We start from the raw sequence: 26,906 nt of genomic DNA on the forward strand, positions 1-26,906 counted from the left end.
GCTACCATGAGAACAGAGCCTGACACTCTGTCCCAGGATGCATGGGGGACTCCGTCAATGTCCTCCTTGGAGGCCTCTCCAAGGAGGTGAGCGTTAGGCTGAGGTCTGAGGACCACAGGGGTCAGTCATGGAATGGGGACAGCAGAGACTGCGAGGGTAGAATAGCAGTCAGAGGAGACTGGTGGCACTTGGGCAGGCAATCGAGAACGGACCTCTGTCTGTCCTGTCCCTAGGCAGTAGTAAAGGGTGAAGGGAAGTGGAGTCAGTCCTTGCTCTGGAAGGAATTCTTTCTGGGGCCTAAACCGTTCTCAACTCCACCAGCAACACAAACCTGCTGTCCTCTCTTTGAGTCTCTTATGCACAGCTCACACCTCACGCATGCTGATCCTACTGCCCACGTGCCCTTCCACGCACCCCTCTGCCCTGGCAAACTCCTACTTAATCACCGAGATCCAGCTCAAAACCTTCCTCCTCTGAGAAGCCTCGGATAGCTCCTGCCTGTTCTGCCTGGCCCTTCTACTTCAAGTGACATTTGAGTGGGCCCTGGAGGCAGACCCTACCCTGATCCCAATCCAAGAGCTGTGTGCCAGGGCTGCTCACACTGGGTGGCTTGTTCTGTTTTGTTGGTATTGGGGATTGAACTTAGGTCCACTTAACCACTGAGCCACATCCCCAGCCCCACCCCCTTTTTAATATCTTTATTTCTTTAATATATTTTTAATTTATTTAAATAAACACCTTTATATATTTAAATAATAAATACCTTTATTTATTTATTTATTTAGATGCAGGGCTGAGGATCTAACCCAGGGCCTCCCATTGCTGAGCGAGTGCTCTACCACTGAGCCTCAACCTCAGCCCCATCCCCAGCCCTTTTTATGTTATATTTTGAGACAGGGTCTCACTTTTTTGCTTAGGGCCTCACTAAATTGCTGAGACTGGCTTTGAACTCTGGATCCTCCTGCCTCAGCCTCCTAAATTGCTGGGTTTACAGGTGTGTGTCACCATGCCCCACTCTGGGTGGCTTTCAACAATAGAAACTGATGGTCTCCCAGGTCTGGAGGCTGGAAATCTGAAATCAGGCTGTGGGCCATGTGGAGTTTTTCTTGGGACTCAGGGAGAATCTGTTGGGTGCCTCTCTCTGGCTGTGGTGGCCAGCAATCCTTGGCATTCATTGGTTTGTCGACCTAGTGCTCCAATCTCTGCCTTCGTTTCCGCACGGCCATCTTCCCTTGAGTGACTCAGTATGGTCACATGGCACTGCCCTCTGTCTTGAAGGATTCTTGAAGGATGGTGACGGGGTTGGAACCCAGGGCCTCACACGTGCTAGGCAAGTGCTCTATCACTGAGCTACAACTCCAGACCCCAAACTTTCTTGGATAAGTCTGTTTGTTTGATGGTTTGGGTTGTGGTGCTGGGATTGAACCCAGGTCCCCCACATACTAAGCATAGGCTCTACCACGGAACCACACCTCACCTGCCCCTCACAATTTTAGAGGTTTTTTTTTTTTTCTTTCTTCTTTCTTTCTTCCTGGAATAAGTTCTTAATGAGCTTTGGGCTCCTAATGTCTATCAATTTTTGTGAAATTATTAAGTCAAAATTGCCTCCAGGGGCCAGGGATGTAGCTCAGTGGAAGAGCCCTCTCCGAGCATGCAGGAGGCCCTGGGTTCTGGTCCCCAGGACAAAGAAAAAAAGGCCTCTGCAATCATTATCTCAAAATATCTTCAAATTATCATATATTTAAAAAAGCCTTTCTAAAGTATATGGAGGGCAGAAAGAATTACTGTTAATGAATCTTTTAATTAATGATTATCATAAGTGATATATCAGGGAACATTTACGAGACAGCAATGCTGTGCTACATATTCATTTTATGGTTCATATGTGCCTTTTCCACGGTGATCAGTGTGATTTGTACATTTTTAAGAGCTTCAGAGCATATGTTTATTATTTTAAGTGATTGTGAAGGCTTATGGTTCTTTGCCCTTATAGCTCTCCCGTCACACCTGGATATTTTGATGTCAAGCTCTTATTTCAGAATGAAAGCTCCAACTACAGCATTATTTTTATGGAGACAATATGATCTGCTTTACAACGACTTACTTTCTGATTAGTTTCCAGGGCAGGAAATGGAGAAGAGCCGTTAATTCTTGTGTGTGTGTGTGTGGGGGGTGCTGGGGATTGAACCCAGGGCCTTGTGCATGCAGGGCAAGCACCCTACCAACTGAGCTGGATCCCCAGCCCAAAGAGCAATTAATTCTTAAAAAAATTACTTTTCACCCCCCCCCTCTCTCTTCCTTCCCTATTCTCCACCGGATCCCAGGCATCCCCAGCTAAAGACCAAAATGGACCTGTCTCAATGCATCCTGAACAGAGCGCCTTGCAGAGAGGGCTCCAGCTTTCTGAGATATCCATCTTGGGGGCCCAATTCCTAACACATACTGTGCACATGACAAGCTCATTAAATAGTAGATTTTAATTGATGGGCTGTTATATTATTGAATATCCTCATCCAGAGTCCACACATAAAAAATATATAAATATTTTGTATATATATACGTGTGTGTGTGTGTGTGTGTGTGAGTGTGTGTGTGTAGGCTTATGCATAGAGTATCTGGATACAAAAAACACTAAGAATATTAGTCGTCTATGGGGTGGGGAATGAGTGGCTAAGGGATATGATAAGAAGGAGATCAGTCATTATACTTTGCTTTTTGCAGTGGGTTTGAACCCAGGGGAGCTCTACCACTGAGCTATGTGCCCAGCCCTTTTTATGTTTTATTTTGAGACAGGGTCTCACTAAGTTGCCGAGGCTAGCCTCGAACTTCCAATCCTTCTGCCTCTGCCTCCCATGTTGCTGGGATTACAGGTATGCACCACTGCACCTGTATTACTTGTACTTTTTGAATGAGGTGACTTACTATCTATTCCAAAATTTGTTTGAAGTTGCTCTTCCTCCCTAGTTAACATCTAGATATGCATATTTTTGCCCTTAGAATTACGTAGTTTCGGTTTTGTTTGGTTTAGGTTTTGTTGCGCTTTAAGTCATGCATATGTAATTTCCCAGTTAGATCTTAAACGTCTAAAAAAGCCTTATATCGTGCTTTTCCTTCACTCTATCCTCCCAACTATGCATGAAGCTCATTCTGGTCCCCAGAACTGCCTGTGGCTAAATCCAGCGCCTTAGTGTTCGCCGTGATTTCAATCAGCAAACATTCATGCAGCTGCTTCTGAGAGCTGGGGAGCCAGCCATGGGCATAAAGCAGAAGCATCCTCTACTTCAGGAGAAGGGGCATCAGTGTGGTTGCCACCATTTATCAGAGCTCGGCAGGAACCTGAGGTGATATGAACAGAGCTCCACAGGGCGGGAAAATGCAGACTACTGGCTTTGCAATTGGGGCACTTTTAAGCCAGCCTTCAAAAACACAGAGGGTGCCCAGGGAGAAAGGACTTCCACCTGAAGGGCACAGCTCTTCAAGCAGCCATGGCAGCATGCTTCAGAGTGGGCTGTTGACTGTGTGGCTTTTGAAGGCTAACTCTGCCTCTCCCTGGGTGACTTGGGGCACATTATTTAACCGGATAGGATTTGGCTTTCTTATCTGTAAGTTAGGAAGACAATAGTTACTTCCTCATAGGTTTGTTGTGAAAATTAAATGAGATAATAAGTGTGTTGCAATTCAGTGAGGACCCAGCACAAAGTGAATGCACAGCAAACGGTAGTCATTATTAGATCATAGATTGTCACCTGATCCATTGGGAAAAAAAAAAAAAAAACCATCTGCGAGGATTGAGTCCAAGGGTAGAAATTTCACAGACAACTCCAGGCTGGCAAACTTTCTGTAGCCCCAGCAGTACCGTGAAGGGCTGGGGATGTAGCTCAGCGGCAGAGTGCTTGTCTCCCATAATCAAGGCCCTGGGTTCAAGTCCCAGTACTGTAGAAAAGAAAGAAAGAGAGGGAAGGAAGGGAAGATGGAAAGAAACAGGGAATAGTTCTGGCAAAAGCTTGGGTATGCTCTTCTTCTGTCACTCCAAAGAAAGCTGACCTGTGATCCTAGTGGCTCTGAAGGCTGAGGCAGGAGGATCGCCAGTTTAAAGCCAGCCTCAGCAACAGCGAGGCACTAAACACCTCAGTGAAAACCTGTCTCTAAATAAAACACAAAATAGGGCTGGGGATGTGGCTCAGTGGTGGAGTGCCCCTGAGTTCAATCCCCAGCACACACACATACCCCAAAAAAAGAAGGCTGTCACCTTGACTTAGGTCCATCCCATGCACTCAGTGTGTTAATATGCTACAGCGTCCAAGTGAAACCTCACTGCCTTGGGTGGATTTTTGGCAAGACCCCATCTAGAAAGAAAGAAGGAAGGAAGGAAGGAGAGAGACGGAGGAAGAGAGGGAAGAAATGTAAAGAAAAGAAGGGAGGAAAATGCTGGTGGGTCACGCAAGGAAGCTGAGCTCAGGGGTGGTCCACATGGCGAAGTCCTGGGGACTGGGAATGTCCAGGGTGCTGGGCAGAAGGAGGAAGCCTGGAGCCTTATTTCTAGGTATAAAGCAACAGGCTGGGGCAGCATATCAACAGTAGCACAGACAGGACAGTCTTGATCCTGTAGTAGTCAGTTGCTGTTAGAAAAGCCAAGGCCCCTTCTGTCACCAGATGATGAAGGGGAGCGGGGGAGGGGAGGTGCAAGGAGATATCTTAATTAGCATGGGACCCAGGGTTACTTCTAAAGAGTCTGAACTATTTTACCTGGTAAATTTGCAGCCTGAACAGAAGAACTTGGGTGTAAGAACTCCTTGGAAGAGCTTAGATCCCTCCCAAGAGGTGAAAGAGTGCTTGCTTCCCAAGGAAACAGGGAGAGGAACAGACCCTGCATCTCAGTCCTTTCGTCCTCCTATACCCATTACCCTCTCTGTCTAGGGTGTCATGGGTAAAAGGCTCAGAGCAAAGAGCGTGGAGAAGGTGCCTATAAACCCTCCCTCCCCCAAGGTCTGAAAGTTGAAAGAACAGCATCTTGAGGAGCTCTGGGCTGTAAGAGGCAGTGTCCATCCTTGGAGTTGGAATGCTTTGCTCTGGTCAGTATTAGAGAGCTACCTGCATCGAGTCCACAAGAGATTGCAATGAAATAGTGACCGTCATATGAACAAATCTGATAGCTGCAAAGAGAGAGTTGGGTTTTTCAAATGCTTCAATAGTTTTACCTTCAGAGTTTGGTCTTGTGTTTCAAAAGGAGTTAGGACAGATACTCTTTCCCCCTTTCACAGATAGGGAACTAACACTTGAAGAGTTCCTGCTATCATAAGCAGGCAGATTGTGGAGCAGAGTAAAAACACAACCTTTTTTTTTTTTTTTTTTTCTCTGCAATGCTTGAGACAGTACCCAGGGCATTGTGCATGCCAGGCAAGTGCTTTACCACTGAGCTACACTGCCAGCCAAAAACGCAATTGGTTGGGGGGTACTAGGGATTGAACTCAGGGACACTCCACCACTGAGCCACAATCCCCAGCCTATTTTTTTTTTTTTAAAGAAAAAGTGAGTGAGAGAGAAAGAAAGTGAGAGAGAGAGAATTTTTAAATATTTATTTATTTTTCTTTTAGTTTTTGGCATACACACATCTTTCTTTGTGTGTGGTGCTGAGGATCGAACCCGGGCCGCACGCATGCCAGGCGAGCACGCTACTGCTTGAGCCACATCCCCAGCCCCCTATTTTGTATTTTATTTACAGAGTCTCTAAATAAAGTTGCTTAGCACCTCACTTTTGCTGAGGCTGGCTTTGAACTTGTGATCCTCCTGACTCAGCCTCCCAAGCTGCTGGGATTACAGGCATGCACTACCAAGCCGGGCAATTCAAAACACAATTTTTTTCCTTCTTAAATTATCTCTGGAGATTGTTCCATTTTTCCAACCAGTATTTCCTGAGCACATACTAAAGCCAGGCACTGTGGTCGGGATGGAGGCAGGAACACAGACATGGCAGTGACCTTATGTTTTGAGTGCAGTAGGGAGGACCCTATTGCACATACAGAGAGATAGATCCAGAAATGCACGCATCAGTCACGCTCTGAAGGAAGAGAAGGGGCTGTCCTGGGAGACCCCTTAAGCTATAGGCTTCTCTAAGTCCGTGATCTTTCTTTCTTTCTTTGCATCCAATTCAGGGGCTTGCACGTGCTAGGTAAGCACTTTACCACTGAGCTCCAGCTCCAGCCCAATCAGTGATTTTGTTCAAATTCCTAAGCTATACAACTGTCAGGATTCTTTCCAGTTTGAGAATTCTATAGTTCCTACTTGATCTCTGCAAAAATCAGGGAGTTCCCAACCCCCTTGCCCCATCCCACCCCACCCCCACACTGCTAAAGGCTGGCCTCTCCCAGCTGTGTCCCTGAGTCTTTCTGGTGAAGAGAGGCAGCTCCCACCACTCAGCTGTGTGCCTCTGGAGTGCAATTGTTATCAAAATGCCCCTGTGACATGGGGAGGAACAATGCTTCAGAGGTTCATGAAGTCATGGGAACGTCCCCTGCTAAATCTGAACCTCCAGTTGCTGTTAATTGTCCCTATCTGGCCAGTGTGTTTACCTTTGAGGGTCTGCAGCCCTGTCCCCTGGGGCTCCTGGCAGGGCTGCTGGGTGGTACTCATTCTGAAGGCAGGAAGAACACCTGAACTACTTACTGACTTTCCCCACGTACCCAAAGCTTCCCCAATGGAAAATGTACCCCAAGACGGAAGTAATAATGGGGCTACCTAAAACCTGGGTGTTTGTTGTTCACCAAACCACCAGGAAGGTGAATACAAATCTTTAACAATTACCAACCAAGTAAGACAGTTTAGAAAACCCCTGGAAAGGCGAATGATAGCATGAAGACATGGGGGTGCTGTGGCAATTTCTGATTTTTTTAAAAAATAGTTTTTTAGTTGTAGTCGGACACAATACCTTTATTTTGTTTATTTATTTATATGTGGTGCTGAGGATTGAACCCAGTGCCTCACACATGCTAGGCGAGCGCCGTACCACTGAGCCCCAGCCCCAGCCGGAAGCAATTTCTGATTTTTACTGGTGAAGGAAATAGTCTGTATCTGTGAAGGGTCCTGTGATTCAAAGCCAATGTTTTGCACTTTCTAACTTGGATTCAAGGCATGGTCTCCTGTGCATTGTATGAAGCAGGTTAAGTAGCTGCCAACTGTGAGACTGAGCCATGTCCACTTTTATTTGGGTTGGGTGGGTTTTGTTGGGGATACAGGGTAGGGCTGGTGTGACTGTGTACAAGGGAGGGGTGTGGGTCAACCAATCACTTCCTTGTATCAAGGAAGCACTCAAAGTCGGCTTCATCTGCATCCTATATTGTCTGCTCCCAGGGGTAGACATTTCATCTTTTAACTGTTTATGAGACACAGTAGCCAAACAGTGGTACAATGAACATCAGTGTGCAGTTACAACACTTTCATTCACTCTTTGAATGGGAGTGGCTTAGAAGTCAGGCTGGAGGGGGTGAATCCTGACTCCACTGGGTGATCTCAGGCACTTTCCCACGAGAGCCTCAATGCCCTATCAGTAAATCAGGATTAATGATAGCACCTACTTCATGGAACTGTTGTGAAGATTAAACGGGGCTGTGTTTTCATCTGGCTTGGTGCTGGCACCCACGGAGAGGATCAATAAACCCCAGCTATTATTCACAATGTGATTAATAAGGAGTGAACACTTAAAAGAGTTTCCTGAAGCCAAGTGGATAGCTGAGCAGAGACTAGAAACACAACTACTTATTTATTTATTCATTTTTGCAGGGTTGGGGACCAGACCCTGGTGCGTGCCATGGTTAAAACGTTTCCCCAAAATTCATGGATGGAAACTTAATCCCCAATGCAGCATATCCCCAGTGTTGAGAGATGAGACTCTGGGAGGTGATTAGTCAGGAGGGCCCTGCCATCATGAATGGATGAATGAGTTGTCTTGTTGTCAAGTTGAGCTCTCTCTAGAATGCCTGCTCCGTGTGCCCTGTGATGCCCTCTGCCATGCAATGGTGCAGCAAGAGGCCTTCAACAGAAGCCCAGAAGATGCCAGCACCTTTGCTCTGAAACATTCCAGCCTCCAAAACTAGGAGCTAGATAAAATTGTATCCTTTATAAGTTACCCAGTCTCAGGGATTCAGATGTAGCAACAGAAAATGGACAAAGTCACAAGTATTTAACTATCCAGAACTTATGTACCAGATGCTGTGTTAAGTATTAAATGCACATGAAATCAAGTGAGATTCTGCAGGATGCATTGGTGCAGGCCTGTAATTCCAGTGACTTGGGAGGCTGAGGCAGGAAGATCACAAATTTGAGGCTAGCCTCAGTAACTTAGTGAAGCCTTAAGCAACTTAGTAAACCCTATCCTTTGTTTTGTTTTGTTTTGAATATTTATTTTTTAGTTGTAGTTGGATGCAATACCTTTATTTATTTATTTATTTTTATGTGGTGCTAAGGATCGAACCCAGGGCCTCGCACATGGGAGGCAAGTGCTCTACTGCTGAGCCACAACCCCAGCACCAGTAAACCCTGTCTTAAAAAGAAAAAATAAAATAAAAAACAGACTGGGAATGTAGCTCAGTGGTAAAGAGCCTCTGGGTTTAATCCCTAGTATCAAATAAATAAATAAAGTAAGTAAGTGAGGTTCTTGCCTTCAAAGGAAGAACTAGAAGTCTGTAACAAAACATGTGAAGTCAGACAGTGGATTAAGTCACTAATAAAAGGCAAGGGTTACTCAGGTAGGAAATGGTTATTTCTGGCCTGAGAGGCAGAGGCCAGATCAGAACTGGCTACACCATAACTGAGCCTTTGAATGGACTGGCATCCGCAAAGACTTGAGAGTAAATCTCAAAGATCAGAGTTGAGACTCAAAGGCCCCCTACCAGGCAATGGGAGGGAAGAGGGAAAGGTTAATTGGGGCTAGAACTTGGAAGGCCTTGAGTACCACTTTAGGGAATCTGGGCAAGAGGAAAGTTGAAGAGTTTGATCAGGTAATGAATATGGTCACTTCTGAATCTGAGGCCAACACTCTGGTGGGTTGGTGGCAGGTGAAGGGAAGGCAGGAGAGGAGAGAGGTGCAAGTTCAAGCACCAGGCACCGCCAGAGTTCAGAGGGCAGCGGGACACAGCTCTGTCCTCCAGGTGCTCCGAGCTTGTCTGAAGATGCAGCATCCCCACATCAACATCCAAGGAGGAAGCCACATGACAAAGTCACATCCACCTTTGGGTGCATGCCAGGGAAGTAAGGTTTTCCCTTCCTCGTCTGTATAACCAGGTAATGGTAACACATTTCCCTTTCTGGATTTATAAGAATTCCATCAAGTGAAGAAGTGAGGTGTTGCCATCCTGCCCAGGGTACAGGTGAAGCTCGACTCAGCACCACGTGGGTGCGGGCTCTGGCCTGGTCAGCATCCAGGGTGAAAGCAGCTAAAGGCAGGCTGTTTCATTCCTCTGCATGAGCACAGCAAAGGGAAGATGGCCCTGGGCTCAGAGAGTCTAGGGAGCAGGCTGGAGTGGACCATGGGGGCTGAGCCAGGCTCAGGCTTCTTTCGTTTCAACCCTGTGATTCCATCTCCACGGTGCACCTCTTTTGCTCCTGCTATCGTCTAGACCGGGCCCCTGAGTGTGCCACAAGGCCTCAGTGTCAACACGTTTGAAGTTGGACTCATCATGTTCTCCATGTTTCTTTTCCTCATCTCTGTCTCAGTTAATGCCATTCCCTCTCACACCCAACCCCGGCACTCAGATGATCCCCCCAGCCACCCCTACTGGAAGCCTGGATCCCTGCAGCGCCTGTCTGCCTCAACACACCTCACACACTGTGCCCACCGTGCACATCCTTCTGCCCTCCAGATACCTCTCACATCAGCCCCTTCTCTTCTGCCACCACTGCCCAACTTCAGGGCCTTCAGGACTGCCGCCCTTGCTCACCTCCATTCTCTGGTCCCGAACTCCACTGCAACTAGAATGATCTTGATCACGTGGAAAGCGGGCTTTGCCCCTCCCTCTTTACAACTCTTCAGGGATTCTGGTCTTCAAGATCCTGCCTCCATGCACCTCTCCAGGCTCATTTCCTATTGATCTCACACCACCTGTGCTTGGATTAGGAAAAAAATCTCTGCTGATCTCAACTCTTTGCTTTTCCCTGTGGCTCCACTTGCCTGGATGCCTTCCCATTCATTCTCTCTTCCCTTGGTGAAGTCCTCATCTTCCTCAGAGACTCATGTCCCTCCTCCAGGAGCCTTTGCTGATGGGTGGTCTTGCTTTCTGCTGCCTGTGTGTCTGCCTGCACCAGGGATCACAGCCCCCACCAAAAGCTAGCCATGTCTGTGTACAGGTGTTGCTTCTCCCTAGAGGTGGAGGCTACGGTGTTTGCATTCTCAGTGTGGTGCTCAGACTTGGCACACTCTGACTGTGACGGTAGATGTGCCTGAATAATAATGACATAGGGCATGATGTGGGGCGAGGTGCCCAGATCAAGTTGATCTTGGTAGAATCACATAACTCAGCAGTCAGATAAAGCCCAATCTTGTTGATAAAATTCAAATACTTCTTTATATATTCAGCTTTTTGTGTACTAAGCACCTTCTTGGGGTCAGTGACCTGCTGGGCACTAGACTCCAAGGCGAACAAAACACTGCTCTGGCCCTCAGAGAACTCCTATGCCAATGATTAGAAAGCCAAGGTAAGACCATCCCCTAGGGCTGGGAATATAGCTCAGTGATCGCACCTGCCTAGTGCTCAAACCCCAGCACAACAAAAGCAAAAGCATCCCTGACTTCTTGTGAGTTAGGAGTTGGTACAGTGTCTTCTGGAGGGTTAAATGTGTGCCCTTAACTTTTAAGGATGTGGATGGGGCATCAAAAGTTATTCAGGATGAGGATCATCAACAGGACTTACAGGGCCTGCACTTGGGGATGAGGTCAGCAACATCACCAAATTACACTTGTGGTCAAGAGTCATGACCTCTAACACTGCATGCCAGAGATGATGGAAAACTATTTAAAGCCTTGTGCCATAGGTTCCTGTGTAACATCTCTCATTCACACTTGCATTCAGTATCTATATCATATATATGATGTGCTCTGGGTGATCTGAAAGTAAAAGATAACCAGGAGGACCCCACGTAAGAAGTATTAAGTCTACTAGGGGAGTTAACACATGTATACAAATAACCAAAATGCAACAAATCCCAGAAAGATTGTGGAATAGCATCTATAAAGGGTTTTTTACTTCAACTACAAATTCTTGTTCTGGGCCAGCAAGCTCATTAGTTGGAGCACACTGTTAAATGGGGCCAGTGGCACAAGCCAGTTACCTGGGGACAGCTCTGCTCACTGACCACAGGTGAACTCTAAAGCCAGACTGCCTCTTTCCTGAAGCTCTGTTGTAGGGAAGCTGGGAGGCCTTTGTGACCCCAGGGACAGTCCAGCACAATTCTGACAACGTTGTCTTCAGATGCGGAGAGTAAGTAGCTCATTTACTGAGTCCAGATATCTGCTCATCTGGTCATGAGACCAGCCCTAAATAGTGTGTGGATTTTAAATGTTCCAAGTTTTGCAAAGTTAATGTGATGGTTTCTGAGTTTTTAGGGTTGATTCACCACTGTAAAAACATTGCTTAAGTCGGAGAGGATACGATTTAAAAAAAAAAAAAATTAAATCTTAGTTTTAAAAAAGTATTGTTTGGTTTCAGATGAGAAGAGAGCCTTTTGTTGGCACGAATGTCAGAGGAACAACACTAAAAAAACATCAGATAACACACACACACACACACACACACACACCCTAGGGTATTCAGAGGGAACACCCTTTGTCTTTCCCATATTTCCCATATGTGGCGTGGAAAATGGGGCCAGAACGATCCTGCAGAAACTTCCTGATGAAAACAGCCGGTCAGCCCTTCCCAAGCTTGAAGCCCAGTGTCGCCGAACCCCAGGCGGGTCTCCCGCGCGTCCTTAGTAGATCCATGGACTCTGGGGCCCTGTGGGCAGCGGTTGCGCGCCATCGAATTGAGTAGTTTACAGAGTCCAGAGTCCCTAGGACGCGGCTGGGTCTGGGATGGGGGTGGGGGAATCCCCCCACTAGGCCCCATCTGGCAGAGAGACTCGGATTAGCAACCCAGGAGTCACGTGAGACAAATTTACGCCTTCCCCGATTCCAGTGTTAATCCCCCCTCCCCCTGCAGCTCTTCATCCGGGCGACACTGTAGTGCCTTCTTTGCAGCAGGTTACTGGGTTTGCATCCCCAAAAGCAGTATTTTTGTTTTTTAAATGCAGCTGGGTGGGGTAGGGTGACGGTGAGGGAGCGGGTGGCTTCTTTGTTCTTTCGCTGGGTAAACTCGTCTTAATAGAATTCTCCAACTCCCACTCCCTATCCCCGAGTTTGCCAATTTCTCTCATCCTCACGTTGAACACGAGCTGCTTCTAGCATTGAGGGTTTGCGTGTTCCTGGCCCTAGGCTAAGCGCTTTTCCTGCATTATCATATTTAAGTCTCTTGGAGGTAGGTGTTATCATCCCTAGTTTTTGGATGAAGAGAATAAGTTGGCACACTTAGGGTTGAGCCCAAGTTTGGTTTGACTCCAAAGCCCTAAGTCTCTATTACAGCTTTTAAATTTTTTTTTCCAAAATGTTTTTAGTTATTCATGGGCACAATATCTTTATTTTGTTTATTTATTTTTATGTGGTGCTAAGGATCGAACCCAGTGCCTCACATTTGTGAGGCAAGCGCTCTGCCACTGAGTCACAACCCCAGCCCCTATTACTGCTTTTTTTTTTTTTTTTTTTTTTTAACACAGCAAGAATGACTTAAATCTTATCGAGCAATTATTACATGACAGGTACCGTACAAAGCATTTCCCCAAACTACTGTCAGAGGTAGGTAGTCTGCCACTTTACCAGTTATGTGATCCGGAACAAATTTCTTAGCTTCTTTTTGACTCAATTTCCCTGTCTTCAAATTAAAGCTTAAAATAGGGCTGTTGTGAGAATAAGTGAATTAACGAATATAAGCACTTAGAACACAGATTGGCATATATTAGTCCCCCAAAATTTTGCCTTTTAAAAAACCATCACCCATGTCACAGGGAGGAACACAGGCTTGGAGAGATTGAGCAATAAATTGATCCAGATTGCCGGGTGCGCATCCTGCACCACACATCTGCTCAGAAGTCGTGCGGGATCGGGCCGGCCTGCAGGTGAATTCCACCTGCCTAGTGGAAGACGCGCTTCCTGGGCGTAGCTGCAGCAAGTGCCACAGCACGCGAGGCCACTAGCTAACACTGAAGGCTGGGGGTCTGCCTCGCTGAAGACTTCCTGGGGTCCGGGAGGTGTGGGAGATCCCATCAGATCCCTCCAAAAACTGCTCAGGATATCCCAGCGTCGGGGCAGGCTGCCCAGCGGGAACTCCCCGCCAGTACCGCACCCCCCACCCCCACGCGCTCGCGCACACGCACACACACGCACCCTCTGGCTAGGGGCCGCCCGCCCGCGCTCCCCCTCCCGCTGCGCTCCAGGGCGGAGTTTCCTCCTCTGCTCATTGTTCGGGGCCCAGCGCCCGCCCAGCCACCGCCCCGCCCGGCCCCGCTGCGGCTTGCTGGCGCGCTCCTGGGGGAGGGGGCAGAGGCCGGCGCGGACGGGACGGGGCGGGAGTCGCCGCAGCCGCCGGCGGAGCAGCAAACGCTCAGACACCGCCCGGACGCAGCCGCCGCTGCTCCTCTACCGCTGGCTCTGCGCCCCAACCCGGCTCTGCGGCAGGGAGGAGGGGCCGCCGACTCCAGAGTGCCGGGCCACCGCCAGGCCTTGGGAGCCACCGCCAGGCCTTCCAGAGCGGCGCCCACGTTCCAGACGCACAGACCCTGCGCCAACCCCGCAGCCACCTGCTTCGGGCCCGGAGGCGAGGGCACGATGCGCTCCGCGCTGGCGCTTTCCGCGCTGCTTCTGCTGCTTCTCCTGCCGCCGCCGTCGCTCTCCCAGAATGACAGTGAGTAGCCAGCCCAGGCTCCGCTGAGACCCGTGCAGGGCTCCTACTCCCCCGGTCCGGCAGGGCTACAGGGAAACCCGCTGCGCCGCGTGGTCCGACCCCGAGCAGCCACTGTGCGCCCGGGCCACACGCAGAGCCTGACCTTGCAACATCCACGCCCCCTCCAAACCCAGAACGCCTCAGATGCCTTGAGCGTGGATTAGCTCAGCCTTTCCTGGAGCGGGCGTTGGAGCGTGCAGTGGCAAAACGGGAGCCCCGAAGCTGAATGGGTTTACGGGGAAGAGAAGGGAAACTTTGGGCATAGCGAGGCTCCACGCTACCGCGGGACCCTCAGGGTCGGATTACGCTTCCTTCTTGTGTTGGAGCGGGTAAGGGACAGAATTGGCAGTCGTTGATTCTAGGCAAAGCGGCTTGCTAAGGATTCACGAGGAAGTCCCTAAAGCAGGTGATAAGCTTCCAGTATGGGCCCACGATGGCGGTGGCTTTCTGGCTCACGGATTTCTTCGGGGGTGCAGGCTCGACCCACTTGAGCCCTTGTTGGAGCTGGTAGAGGAGAGTAAGTGGACCTTCCACAGTCCCAGAATCACTGGTCTGAATGCGACCTTGCCACCCTGTTGCCAAAGGAACAGACCCCTTCTCAGTGCATAGCCAGAGTGGTGGGACTCCCTCTAGCCCCTTTGTGAAAACAGGAACTTCTCTCCTGAAAGAGGATTGAGCTGCTCTTACATACACCTTAGAGATTGTACAGGCTTATATGAAAGAGAGAATTGCATCTCAGGGACACCCCCACTGTGTTACTTCTAAAAGCAAAGTGTTACTTTCTTTTGGAGAGACAACAATGGCTGCAAACCCAACCATAGCAGGTGTCCCAAAGCCCCTGCAAATGGCCACAGACTCAGTCCAAGAGAAAGGCAGGGTTCATATTATTGTCACCTTAGCACTTGTTTGCAGGGAGAAAGAGTGGAAAGCAGACTCCCACCCTAGGGACAGGATGACTTTGGTGACAGTCCATAGAGGGAAGGGACTCTGCTGCTGCAGGTGCTGGCGTTTGGGACTAGATTCTGTGGAGGGACAATGAGATGGCAGTGCAATGTTTCCTCAGCATCTCAGCAAACCTTGGAGGTGCGGGAGGGCTGGCATTCACATCATGCAGGCTTCCAGTGGTTGGATGGCTCTGGACTCTAGCCTGGTCTGAAATGGAAGGCCACTCCCAATCGGGTAGGGTATATGCCCCTGCAGGAGGGGGCACATTGTGAGGAATTTTTAGGATGGCTGTCTCTGCAGATTTGCACAACCCTCAGGGTTGAGGAGTTGCTGGAGGGTGTTGGTTCCCCTTAGCCCTGTTCTTGAGGTAGTCACTTGCAACCCTGTCGGAGGAGGGAGACTTTTAGCACTACCATAGAGCCAGATGGCTTAGTTCATGGTGCTTCTGAGCTAAGACCCCCACTGTCCTTTCTTGAAGAGGGAGATGCTTCAGATTATGCTGCCACAAACCCTCCCCAAGCCCAGGATAGAGATGAGCCATGGTGGGAGCTTGATATGTACACACAAAAATGCCCATAACCCCCACACCCCACCACAAACACTGCCATGTTTATTTTCAGTGCGCCTGGCTTTCCCCAGCCCTGGGTGCTCAGTCCCCACAATGCCATTATTACAGTGTGAGGTGCTTGAGCAGTGCACAGTGGCAGGGGGGCTGCTGCTGCTGCTGTCGCCAATTTGCACTCTAGGGAGCTGGGGAGGCTCCATCAGGCTGTTTTCAATGGACTGGCATGAGCCCTGGAATTCTGTGATTTGATGCAAAACAACTGGTTTACAGTGGTCAAGCTTACCTTCCATACAGGTGGATCATGGGGTCTCCAAGGTAAACAGCATTAAGCCCCGGGCCTTTTGCTTTTTTTTTTTTTTAAAAAGAGAGAGTGCGTGTGAGAGAGAGAGAGGGAGAGAGAGAGAATTTTTAAATATTTATTTTTTTAGTTTTCGGCGGACACAACATCTTTGTTTGTATGCGGTGCTGAGGATCGAACCTGGGCCACACGCATGCCAGGCAAGCGCGCTACCTCTTGAGCCACATCCCCAGCCCGGCCTTTTGCTTTGATATCCTCTTGACGTTGCAAGTCATACCTCCAAACCTGAGTTTTCTTATATGTGAGATAGAATAAAAATGGAAGGGATCTCGTTTCCCCATTATAAGGTTTCTGGGCTTCCGTGTTCCCCAAGCTGCTGAAAGAACAGCCTGATGAAACACCCACACTCTGATAGGCATTTGATGGGTAAATTCTGGGCACAAGAAAGGGGTCAGACTTAGGTCAGATGACCTATGTGGTCGTGGATAGTGAACCTCTTTGAGTCTCAGTTTCCTCCTGTAAAGTGACTGCAGACCTGCCTCGCATTTGCCCTGTTGGTGACAACCTGGACAGATTTGGCTCTGTGCTCAGCTCTTGGGCAGCAAAAGTAGTGATGATTAATAAAGTCTGATTATTGAGCGCTGATCAGTTTGAGGCACCTCAAACATCAGGATTCTGCTGATTGTGGGTGTAGTCTGTGCATAGTGAGAGAAATAGAAGCCCAGTGAGGGAGAGGGAGACCCCTGGGAAAGAGGGGTAAGATTGCCTGTCGGGACCCCTGGGGAAGAAGGGAAGTTTTTCTTTTTCTTTGTTTTGTTTAGTTTTTTTTGTTTTTTTTTTTTTAAACTTATTTATTTTTATGTGGTACTGGATTGAACCCAGTGCCTCACACATGCTAGGCAAGAGCCTGGGGGTACGTAGCCACTGAGCCACATCATTTTTAGCAGTTTTTTTTTTTTTTTTTAAGAGACAGCTGAATTGCTTAGGGCCTCGATAAGTTGCTGAGGTTGACTTTGAACTTGGCAAGCCTCCTTCCTCAGCCTCCTGGGATTACAGGCCACCATGCCCAGTGAGGAGGGAAAGTTTTCATATAGGGATTTTGATGTAAACAGCGCTAACCTGAGCTGGGAGACATCCTCCCAGGCTGACGGAGGGGAAATTAATTGTAGGATGTGGGGGAGATGCAGGTTAGGAGGGAACCTGATGGGAAATCTTAAGGTGGGGTCAGTGAACTTCAGGAGGGCTTTGGGGAGAACTGAACTCTCAGAGCTGGAGAGAAGGTTCCAAGGGATGAGGTGGGGGGGGGGTGCAGGCAGGAGTGAGCAGACCTGGGGCAGGCCAGGCCTGAGGGGAGAGTGTCAGCAAGACACCGGCACCAGGTGGCAGTGTGGCTAGAGCTAGAGGGTAAAGCCAGCAGCTAGGCATCCCAGGAAGGGTCCCTAGGGGTCACCCTGGGCCTAGATCAGGCCATCCACAGCTGTGGGGAGAGCCCTGCGGGCTGCTCCCTGCCCCTGCCTTTCTCTGAGGAATCCACTTTGAAGCCACTGATTCTGATGCCTCTGCCCTCAGGAAGCTGAGAGGGGAAGGAGGAAGGAGCCCTGTGGGGTTAGAGTTGGCCTGGGCCGGAGGGCGGGAGGTGTCCTAGAGGCTTCCCTGGTGTCCTAGATGGAACTGCACCTTGTTCCATGGTGTTCCATGGTCCTGCGTGTGGTGAGTCCCTCAAGGGTGAGGTCAGCTCCGTGTTCGTCTCCACCGACTCGGGAGTTTTTAGTGTTGGGTTGTTGAGCTGAAGGGAGCTGCCCCCAGCCCCTGGCTTCAGCTCTTTGCAAGGGGCGTCCCAGGTGAGCTTGAGTCCTGGGCGGTGGAACCTGGCTGGTGGGCTCCTTCTGCAGGGGCCAGAGTTGGCAGGAGCAGCTGCTGGGCACCAGGGCTTGTGGGCTTGGAACTGGGGCCGCCGTGACAGGGTGGCTGCGGGAAGGAGAGTTCAGTGCTTAGCTCAGAACCCCAGACTCCAAGCGGGAGGTATGAGGAGCCCTGTCTACAGCTTGGGCCCTTCTTGGGAAGGGGATGCCAATGCCTTTTACCCCTCAGGAAAGTGGCTGCTCCCGCCTCAGGGCCCTCTTCAGGTCTGGGGGATGCCAGGTTTTGCTCTAGTTGGAGTGGAAGTGGCTCCCATAGAAGTGGACAAAGAGGCCGTCCCTGCCCCTCACCCGCCAGCCTGAGCCTAAACCCCCTGGGGACTCTGCAGACCTGGGGCCAAAGCTCTTTCCTCAGCTCCAGTCGTTTCCTATTTGTGCCCACGGGGTGTGAGGCCAGGCAAGGAGCTCGGCTGGTGGGGCTTCCTGTCACGTCCTGTTCCCTGGAACACCATGGATTTGGGCAGATCTCTCTTTTATCATGTGTCCCATACCCTGGTTGGGCTGTTAGAAGATGGGAAGAAGTAGCAGACCTGGGATGGTGACACTCAGGGGCCGCCGAAGACAAAGGTATTCTCTCTGTAAGAAAAGCCTTCGGGACAATCTACATCAAAGATCTATTTCGAGGAGCCTCTTCGTATTTGCGGTAGGATTTCCCATAAGATTCCTCCCCGCAGCAGCCTGCTGGCTGTTCAGAATGGAAGCCAGTTGGCAAAGAGTGATTTCCGGACCATTTCTAAATAGGCCCGACAGCCATAGGGCACAGAGCTCTAGAGCTGCAGAGCCTTCTGGAAGTCATCTGCTGAAACCTGCTCCTTTTCCAGTTGAGGTAGAACAGGCCAGCAAAGTGGGTCACTTGCCCAGAGTTCCTGGTGGCTCCCAGATGTGTGTATACAGGTGTGGGCAGCTGTCTAACTAGACACGGAGCCTGTCTCAGGGCCAGTCCTCTCCTGGGAGAACCGCAGTAATGAGGAAATTTCTAGATTGTTCAAATCTCTCCCCACCCCTCCACCATCATGGTAAACTGAGGCTTGGGGCCACCGGGTTAGAGCTAAGCTCCCCAAGAGCTCCTGGCTGCTGTGCCTTGTGACTGAGTCTCTCTCTCCCATCGAGGCCTGTAAGCCTGTAGTGTCCAGTAAGTGCCCGCAGTAAGTAGGTGGTCAGGAACTACTAGGGGATAATCAGCACACAAATACAGAGCCACCTGCAAGTTCAGGAGTAGCCCCTGCTCTCGTGTCCCACATCCCAAGCTCTTATGTTGTCTCAGCCTTGACCCTACCCTGTACCACCACAGCAGTAGCCAGACAGACCCCCCGCAGCTGGAGTTGGCCTCTGGGCCACCAGTCCTTTCTCTCCTCCCTGTGTTCCCACCCCTCTCCCTGACACATACTACCACCACCCTCTCTTCCTTTGTAGCCTTATTCCCCTCAGGTCAGCCACCTCGCACTTCCCTAGGGCCAGGGCATGGGGTGGCACCCCGTCCGCCAATTGTCATGGCCGGAAGGCTGCGTGCCTCAGCCCAGGGGAGGAGAATTCTGAGGAGTGGCTGAGTGTGGCTTGCATTCAGGCCTGGTTTGGGGTGTAGGGGGCCCTCCCAGAGCCAGGTCCCTGGAGACCTGGGCCAACACCTCTCATCTCTAACCTTCCAGCTGCTTGACCTTGGTTGGGATAGATGGGACAGTGGTGGAAAGGCCAGGCCTAATGAGGGGGCACTTGTGATTGGCTCTGCGTGAGGTCACAGCCACCTGGCTGAAATGCACAGGAGCTTGGTCCGAGACACCAGGTCCCACAGTCTCCATCCAGCCTGATTCCCATGCTCGGCAGGATGATGGAGGAGCCCCTGTGCACTCACCTGGGCTGGCACCTCGTTACCATTGGACACGTATCTCTCACCGCCCAGTCCAGAGGGGGGAAGCTGAGCACAGACCTGGGCTTGCATACCCCATACCACCAGCTGTTCTCCCAGGTGTCCACAGGGCTTCCTCTTTTCTACCTCTGCTTGAAGGCCACTTTCTCAGAAAAGCCTTCCAGGGCCGCTTTGTGTAAAACTCTTCTCTCCACACACCCTGTGTCTGCACTCTGCTTTATTTTCTCCCTAGCTACTTTTACCTGAGGTCTGTGCATTTCTTTCTGTTTCCCCTACCTGCCCCCCGTCCCCGCCTGCCATTAGACTGTAGGTTCCACGGGGGCAGGAACTTCTTTTCTTGACCTGACTTTAGATGAAGAGAGGAGGTGGCAAGCAGGGCTGCCCCTGGGTCTCAAGAGGAATGCGTGGTGGGCATGAGAGCATGCAGGAGACTCCTGGCAGAAGGAGGGCTATGGATGGTGCAGCAGGCTCAGGATCCCTCAGTGGAGCATTAGGGCTGCTGTTTACTAGGACTTGATTTGGCTGCTTATAGTAATTAAAAACCAGCAGGAGGGGTGCTGGGGTTGTGGCTCAGTGGTAGAGTGCTTGCCTAGCATGCATGAGGCACTGGGTTCAATCCTCAGCACCACATAAAAATAAAGATATTATGTCCACCTAAAAATAAAAAATAGTTAAAAATATAAGCAGTGGATTAAACAAGACAGAAGTTACATTTCTCATGTAATGGGAGTTCAGAGGGCTGATATAGTGCTTCTGCATAATTAACATAAATCCTCATGGCCCAGAATGGCTTCTGGGGTCCTATCCCTCAGGAAAAAGGGAGGAACAAGAAGGCTGCAACTCCTTCTTGGAGGGTTTCTCCTAAAAACCAAACACAAGTTAGGTTTTGTTGAACAGAACTTAGTTACATGTCCACATCTAGCTGCAAGGGAAGCAGGAAAGAGAACTTTCCTTAGAGTAATTTTTTATTTCAGGTACCTAGATACCTCACCAAAAGTCAATGGCTCAGTTAGAAAGGAGCATCAGACAGTGGATGTTGGAGTGGATGATTGGCAAACGCTACCACAGAGCTGGTCCCTGAAAACTTTGGGCTTCTGGCTGCCCTGGGTCCTCCCGTGGTAGCCAGGTCAACTCCACCCCTGCAGGAGGGTAACATGAGTAGCCTCCTCCGTGGGCTGAGGCCGAGGCCCACTTTGGCTGAGCTCTGCCCAGCTTCGCCCAGTATTCAGGCTCTGGCCTCGTGGCACTGAGGAGGCAGAACCTGGATTCTCCCACTCGGTCCCTCAGCCCTGAGCTCCAGCCAGGGCCCTGGAGACTCCCCGTGAGCCAGGCCTTGCCCAGGGCAGGCACTGGACAACTTGGGTTTCCCCGTGGGCCTCTGGGTAGGGAAGAAGTGTCCCCGAGTCCCATATTCTCCTCTTACCCCCGTGTGGGCCAGGTCAGGACCCAGGGAGACACCTGCTGAGGAGTTGGGTCTCTGCACCCTTGGTGAGAGCAGCTGGGAGCAGGTGACTTTACCTCCTGGTGAAGGTGTATTGTGGAGGTGCCACTGAGACCTTGGGGTGCACTCTTGGGGGCAGTGTAAGAGTAGGACAGTTCAGGGGCAGGGTTCATGTCCACCTACTGGGTGCAGCCCTACCCTTCCCTGTTCTGAATTGTGCGTCTCCGCGAAGAGTACCTTTGAGAAAAAAGTTCTACTGTCAAAAAGAAGAGCCAGGCACAGTGGCCCATGCCTGTAATCCCAGCAGCTCTGGAGGCTGAGGAGGCTGAGGAGGATCGTGAGTTCAAAGCCAGCCTCAGTAAAAGTGAGGTTCTAAGCCATGGTGGAGTATCCCCTGTGACCTTGAAGGTTCAGGCTTTCTCTTTTGAGGTCCTTTACCATTTAGTTACTGCTCCATGGCCAGTCACTTGGGGGACAGGTAATTGCAGACCTCAGTCTCTGATGAGGGCGGCCAGGGTGTGCTCCCACCTCTCCCAGCCCCCATGCTGATGCATCTCACCCAGCTCTAGGGGGCGCTGCTCTCCACTTTGGGCATTTGAGTCACAGAGGCTTTCCCAGCCTGTGCCCCTTTCCTACAGTCCTGAGGTTGTGCCATCACATGGTTCACTGTTGTCTCACATTCCATGGCCCTCCCCCTGCTGGACCAGTGCTCCCATAATGCCTCTGAGCTCCTCTGGCCAGGCCTGCTGCACACCTTGACCTGCTCAAAGGTCCAGGTATCTCCCTCTCCCTTCCTCCAAGCAGCTTCCTTCCTGGCATCGACTGACTCCGCCTGGACTCCGGCACCAGATCCCCAGTGATGTCGAGGAGCCAGGCGGTGGAACAGTGAAGGGGGACGTGGTTCTTCTGCAGCCAGCTCCACCGGTTTCCTCTTCAGGGAGGGGGTGGCCAGGGAGGAGGTACCTGAAACTGCAATCTAACGTGGACCAGGGAAAGGAGTAGTTACTTACAGAGAAGTGGGAGGGAGCTAGGAAGGGAAGGTGGGAAGTATTCACAGATCTGCACAAACCCGGGGGGGACTATGCTCTATGCCTTGGTTTACCCAAATAGTGAGATTTTGTGCTTTTGGGGTCTTTTTGTTTTTGATGCTGGAGATTGAACCCAGGGGCACTTTACCATTGAGCTGCATCCTTGCTTCTTTTTATATTTTATTTTGACACAGGGTCTTCAAAGTAGCTGAAACTGGCCCTGAACTTGCTGCCTTAGCCTCCCAAGTCACTGGGATTACAGGTGTGTGCTGCTGCACCCAACCCATATGGGCTTTTTTTTTTTTTATTTTTATTTTTTAGTTGTCAATGGACCTTTATTTTATTTATTTATATGTGGTGCTGAGAATCAAACCCAGTGCCTCACACATGCTAGGCAAGCGCTCTGCCACTGAGCCACAACCCCAGCCCCCATATGGGTTTCTGGCTTTACTTTTATGCTCTGTAAAGCAAGTTGCATACCTAGCTGTCCAAGAAGAACAGTAGTACTCCTCAAGATTTTAATAGGCTCTCCATGAATGATTGATACATGAGTAAAGAATTGTTATCCAAATAAACGGAAACAGATCCAAGAGTTTGGAAATGCCCTCTGCTCTTCCCCTTCTTGGAAGGCCAGTGCACATTCCGGTCTTCTATGCCCTGAGATGACCCTGAGTAGGGCTGTTGCTACCTTTAACCTGGGGCTTGAGGCCCAACAGTGGTGCTGGTTTGCAGAGAGCCAGTATTAAAATGTTCTCCAATTCACTTTAACCAGGGGGCCACACGTGTTTCTCCAGATGGTAGATTAACATCCTGGTTTTTTGTTTGTTTTGTTCTTTTGTTACCAGGGGTTAAACCCAGGGGTGCTCTAGCACTGAGCCACATCCCCTCCTTGTTTTGGGTACCAGGATTGAACTCGGGGTCACTCGACCACTGAGCCACATCCCCAGCCCTATTTTCTCTCTCATTATTTTTTTTTTTTTATTTTGTGGGGGATGGGTTCTGGGGATTGACTGAGGCACTCAACCACTGAGCCACATCCATATCCCAGCTCTATTTTGTATTTTATTTAGAGACAGGGTCTCACTGAGTTGCTTAGTGCCTCACTTATTGCTGAGACTGGCTTTGAACTTGCGATCCTCCTGCCTCAGCCTCCCAAGGCACTGGGATTAGGCACTGGGATTACAAGCATGTGCCACCATATTCGGCTTCTCCAGCTCTTTTTATGGTTTATTTTGAGACAGGGCCTCCCTACGTTTCTGAGGCTGGCTTCAAATTCCTGCCTCAGCCTCCTGAGCCTCTGGGATTACAGGTGTGCACCACCATACCTGGCTATTAAAGTCCTCTGGACCACCATTGTGAAGCCCTGGTGTCCCCAGGAAATTTGGGGGGAAATGCCCACATGAGGGTAGCGTGACCAACTGCCCCAATTTGCCCAGGGCTAACAGGATAAAACACAGACAGCCCTGTGTCACTAACCACACTGAAAAAGCATCAACTGGAAACACACCAAGGATGTGTCTGGGTGGGGTGGCCAAGTGAGACCCTGTTGAAATGAAAATGAAACCTCAGAGGGCCTTTTGGGAATGTATAGAAAACCCCATGGGAGGTTAGTGGCCACTAGAAGTACCAGAGTCCAGTGACATTCAAGGCCTGTGGTCCCCTCATGGCTTTTAACAATGGTGTTACTTCTCAGACAGAAGTCGGAGGTATTATTTAAAAAATTGTGGCTCTGAGTGAATGTGCTTTTGACGTTTGATCTCTGTGGTTCGCTGGTTGCTTCTTTCCTGTTGTGCCTCTGTCCCCTGCTGCTGTTGGAGTTCCTGACCCTGACAGCTTCTGTTTTAAATTCAGTCTGAGTCCCATCATCCTGCCATCTGCCTGCTGCCCCAGCAGCCTGGAGCAGTGGATTGCTGCGGACGCTGTCATCCTGCCCTGGCCCTGCCGCAGTCACTCCATAGCCTGCTCAGCAGGGCTGACGGAGCAAAGACCCAAGGAGCGCACGCATCTCGCCGCCTTGAGGCTGTCCTAGTTCTGGGAGCCGCTCGGTGGCTGCAGGGAGCCACCAGTTTGCATGCGCAGTCTGGCTGCAGTGAACACTTGGGCACCCCTCCCCAGGTGGGACAGTGAGTGAGGGGGGTCTCTTGCTCAGCCAGGTACAGCCCTGTATCCCAGCCCTAGGGAGCGCTGCTGAGTGACTCTGGGCAAATGCAGTGGCCCTGTACTGTCACCTGCACCCATTCCCCAGGCCTGTGCTGTCACCTGCACTCTTGCCCCGTGGCCCAACTTAGAGCCCTCCATGAAGTAGCTTCTCATTCTGAGGGCACTTCGTTTTGTCTTTCCCCTGATCCTGGGAGAACTTGGAAATCGGATCCTGTCCACAAAATCACATCTGTGAATTCCACAGGCGCTTCTAGGCAGTTGTGTCCACACACCAGCCATCATTGCTCCTGGGGTCCCCTGGTATTCTGGCTTAGGGTGTGAGGTGGGGTGTGGGGACTGGCGGCAGTACTGGGGACGAAACGCAGGAGGGGTTTGAACTGTGGAGAAGGGAGACAAAGAAAATAGGTTTGCAGAAGGAGGTGGTCCCTTTGAACATGCTGGGTCAGAGGCCTCCTCTGTGGGCCTCAGTTTCCTCCTCTGTGGACGGGGTTCACAGATTGAGGTAACCTGGGAGGGGACACCCGGGAGGAGACAGTGCTGATGCTCTAGGCTCTTGGGGTGGCTGGAGGGGAAGCTGGCCTCGAGGCAGTTGCCTGCTGGGGACAGCCAGGGATACCGTGAGGTTCAGGATGACGTGGGAGGGCATGTGTCCCTGCCCCATGTGTTCTGGGGCCTCTCTCCTCTTCGTCTCCCTGTGTCCAGTGGCCAGGAGAAGAGGCAGGAGCTGAAGGCAGGTGTCCATGGACATTGTGCCCCACTAGATAGCACAGCCGCATTGAGGGTGGACATAGAGGCCAAGGAAGGGTGACCTAGCACTGACCCTCCGTTGCCATCTCTCCCTTATCTGGGTGGGATCAGTGATGCCAAGGGTCCCCCTAGTTCTGATGTTACAAACCACAAACCCAGGGTGGAGAGTGCCGCAGTCTGGCTGGGCACAATTCAGGAGCCACTTGTCAAAAGAAACTAACTTTATTTTTAGAACCACACAAGATAAACAAAACAGCTCCTCAGGAAAAACCTCTCAGAGCCCAACTGCCACCACCGGCTTCCCACAAGCCACACACCCCAACAACCTCTTCCTCCCACAATCCTCCTGCTCTTAAGGCCGATTGGCTGGGTCGCATGGGCGGAGCCAAAAAAGTCCCCCAATGAGCAGCTCCGTGGTCTGAAAGGGCAGGGAAACAGCCCAATGAGCATCACTGCAGAGGAGCCAATCAGCTAGATGTTGCTGGGGCCGCTGTGAGCCAATCATCAGCTGGCAGTCTGAAAGTTTGCTGGGGCCCCTTCGGCTGTGGCTCTCAACAGAGAGGAAAGTTGCCCCCCCACACACACACACCTGACTTGGGACCGCACTCAGCAGTTTACATCCCTAGCCTTTTAAATTTTTTCTTTCTTTCTTATACTAGAGACTAAACCCAGGGACACCTTGTCACTGAGCTGCACCCTTAGACCTCTGTATTTTTTTATTTTGAAACAAGATGTGGCTAAGATGCTGAGGCTGGTCTTGAACTTGGAATCCTACTTCAGCCTCCCAAGTTCAGGCGTGCCCCGCCATAGCCTTGCCTGTGGCCTTGAAGGAAGAGGGAGCATATTCAGCCACTGGATCCTGGGCACTGGGAGTCAACCGCAGCTTGGCCCTGGGCTCTCTGTAGCTCTGCCTGGCTCTGTCCCCTCCTCCCTCATCCTGAGGCATTGGTATCAGCTCTAATACCCGGGTGTCTTTGAGCATCTTGTCACTGTACCACAAGGACCAGGCTTAAGAGAAACAAAGGCAGGCTCCCTGGACCATGGCCTCCGAAGTCCTGTGGGGCTGGCCTGCTGCAGCTGAGGGGGGTCTCGCTGAGGTACTATGGCCACCTTTCAGATGGGACTCCAGGGCGGGAAGATGGTGGGGACTTAGTACGTACCCAGGGTCACCTCTCAGGGTTCTGTGTAGGCCCCGTCCACTTTAGTTTCCCCTGAATGTTCTGGACCTGGGAGTGGCCAAAGAGAGCAGAGAAAGAAGGTGCTGCCCTCCCTCCTGCACCCCAGTAGGAGCCTCAGGTCTGCTTTCAGAAATAGTCTCACGTGACCTAAGCTCGCCTGCCCCTTCCCTGACCGCCAGGCTACAGAGGGGTCTTCCCAGTGTCTGGAGAAAGACACACACGTCATGAGCCTCCTGGACCCCTTTTAGGGCATGAGTGTGCAGCTCTTTGGACACCTGGCTCCACCCAGGGCTGGCCTGGGACTCTTGATTCACTTCCTAGGTGGAGCCCATAGGAAGCGGGCTTCCTTACCTGGCCCTGGCTCTCAAACAGGGTGAGACTTGGCTTTGTTTAAAAGGAACCTGCCTTTAACTTTCCTGGAGATGGGGGAGTCGGTCCTCAATTGTTTGGTTATATCCATTCACTTGGTTTGTTTGTTCTTTCTAAGCAACACCCCCGCCCCCATCTGTCCCTCCCCATCAGACCTCTGTTCCCCCAGAGCAGGCCCAAAACTCCACTGGAGTCACCAAAGAAAGTCAGATTTTGTACACCCTGGGGGAGGGGGCAGCCATGTGTTTTTCTTCACCTACTGGGAACAGGGGGAGCTGGGGTAATGGAGTTTTTCTTACTTTGCCGAGTAAATGGGGTGGTAGCTGTAGAGCTGGATGAGTCCCCAGCCCACCCTGAGCACACAGGTATTT

General features: G+C 50.7%; 1 protein-coding gene across 1 annotated transcript in view; it reads left to right on the plus strand.

Moving 5' to 3' along the window:
- Positions 1–26,906, plus strand: part of Podxl (podocalyxin like) — a 73,785-nt gene that overhangs the window by 12,492 nt on the left and 34,387 nt on the right. Inside the window, exon 2 of the mRNA XM_077109930.1 lies at positions 13,311–13,982. Within this exon, the coding sequence (XP_076966045.1) occupies positions 13,311–13,982 (672 nt within the window). The remainder of the gene's footprint in view (positions 1–13,310; positions 13,983–26,906) is intronic.

The sequence above is a fragment of the Callospermophilus lateralis genome, chromosome 1, assembly GCF_048772815.1.
Source record: "Callospermophilus lateralis isolate mCalLat2 chromosome 1, mCalLat2.hap1, whole genome shotgun sequence".
Classification (NCBI taxonomy): domain Eukaryota; kingdom Metazoa; phylum Chordata; class Mammalia; order Rodentia; family Sciuridae; genus Callospermophilus; species Callospermophilus lateralis.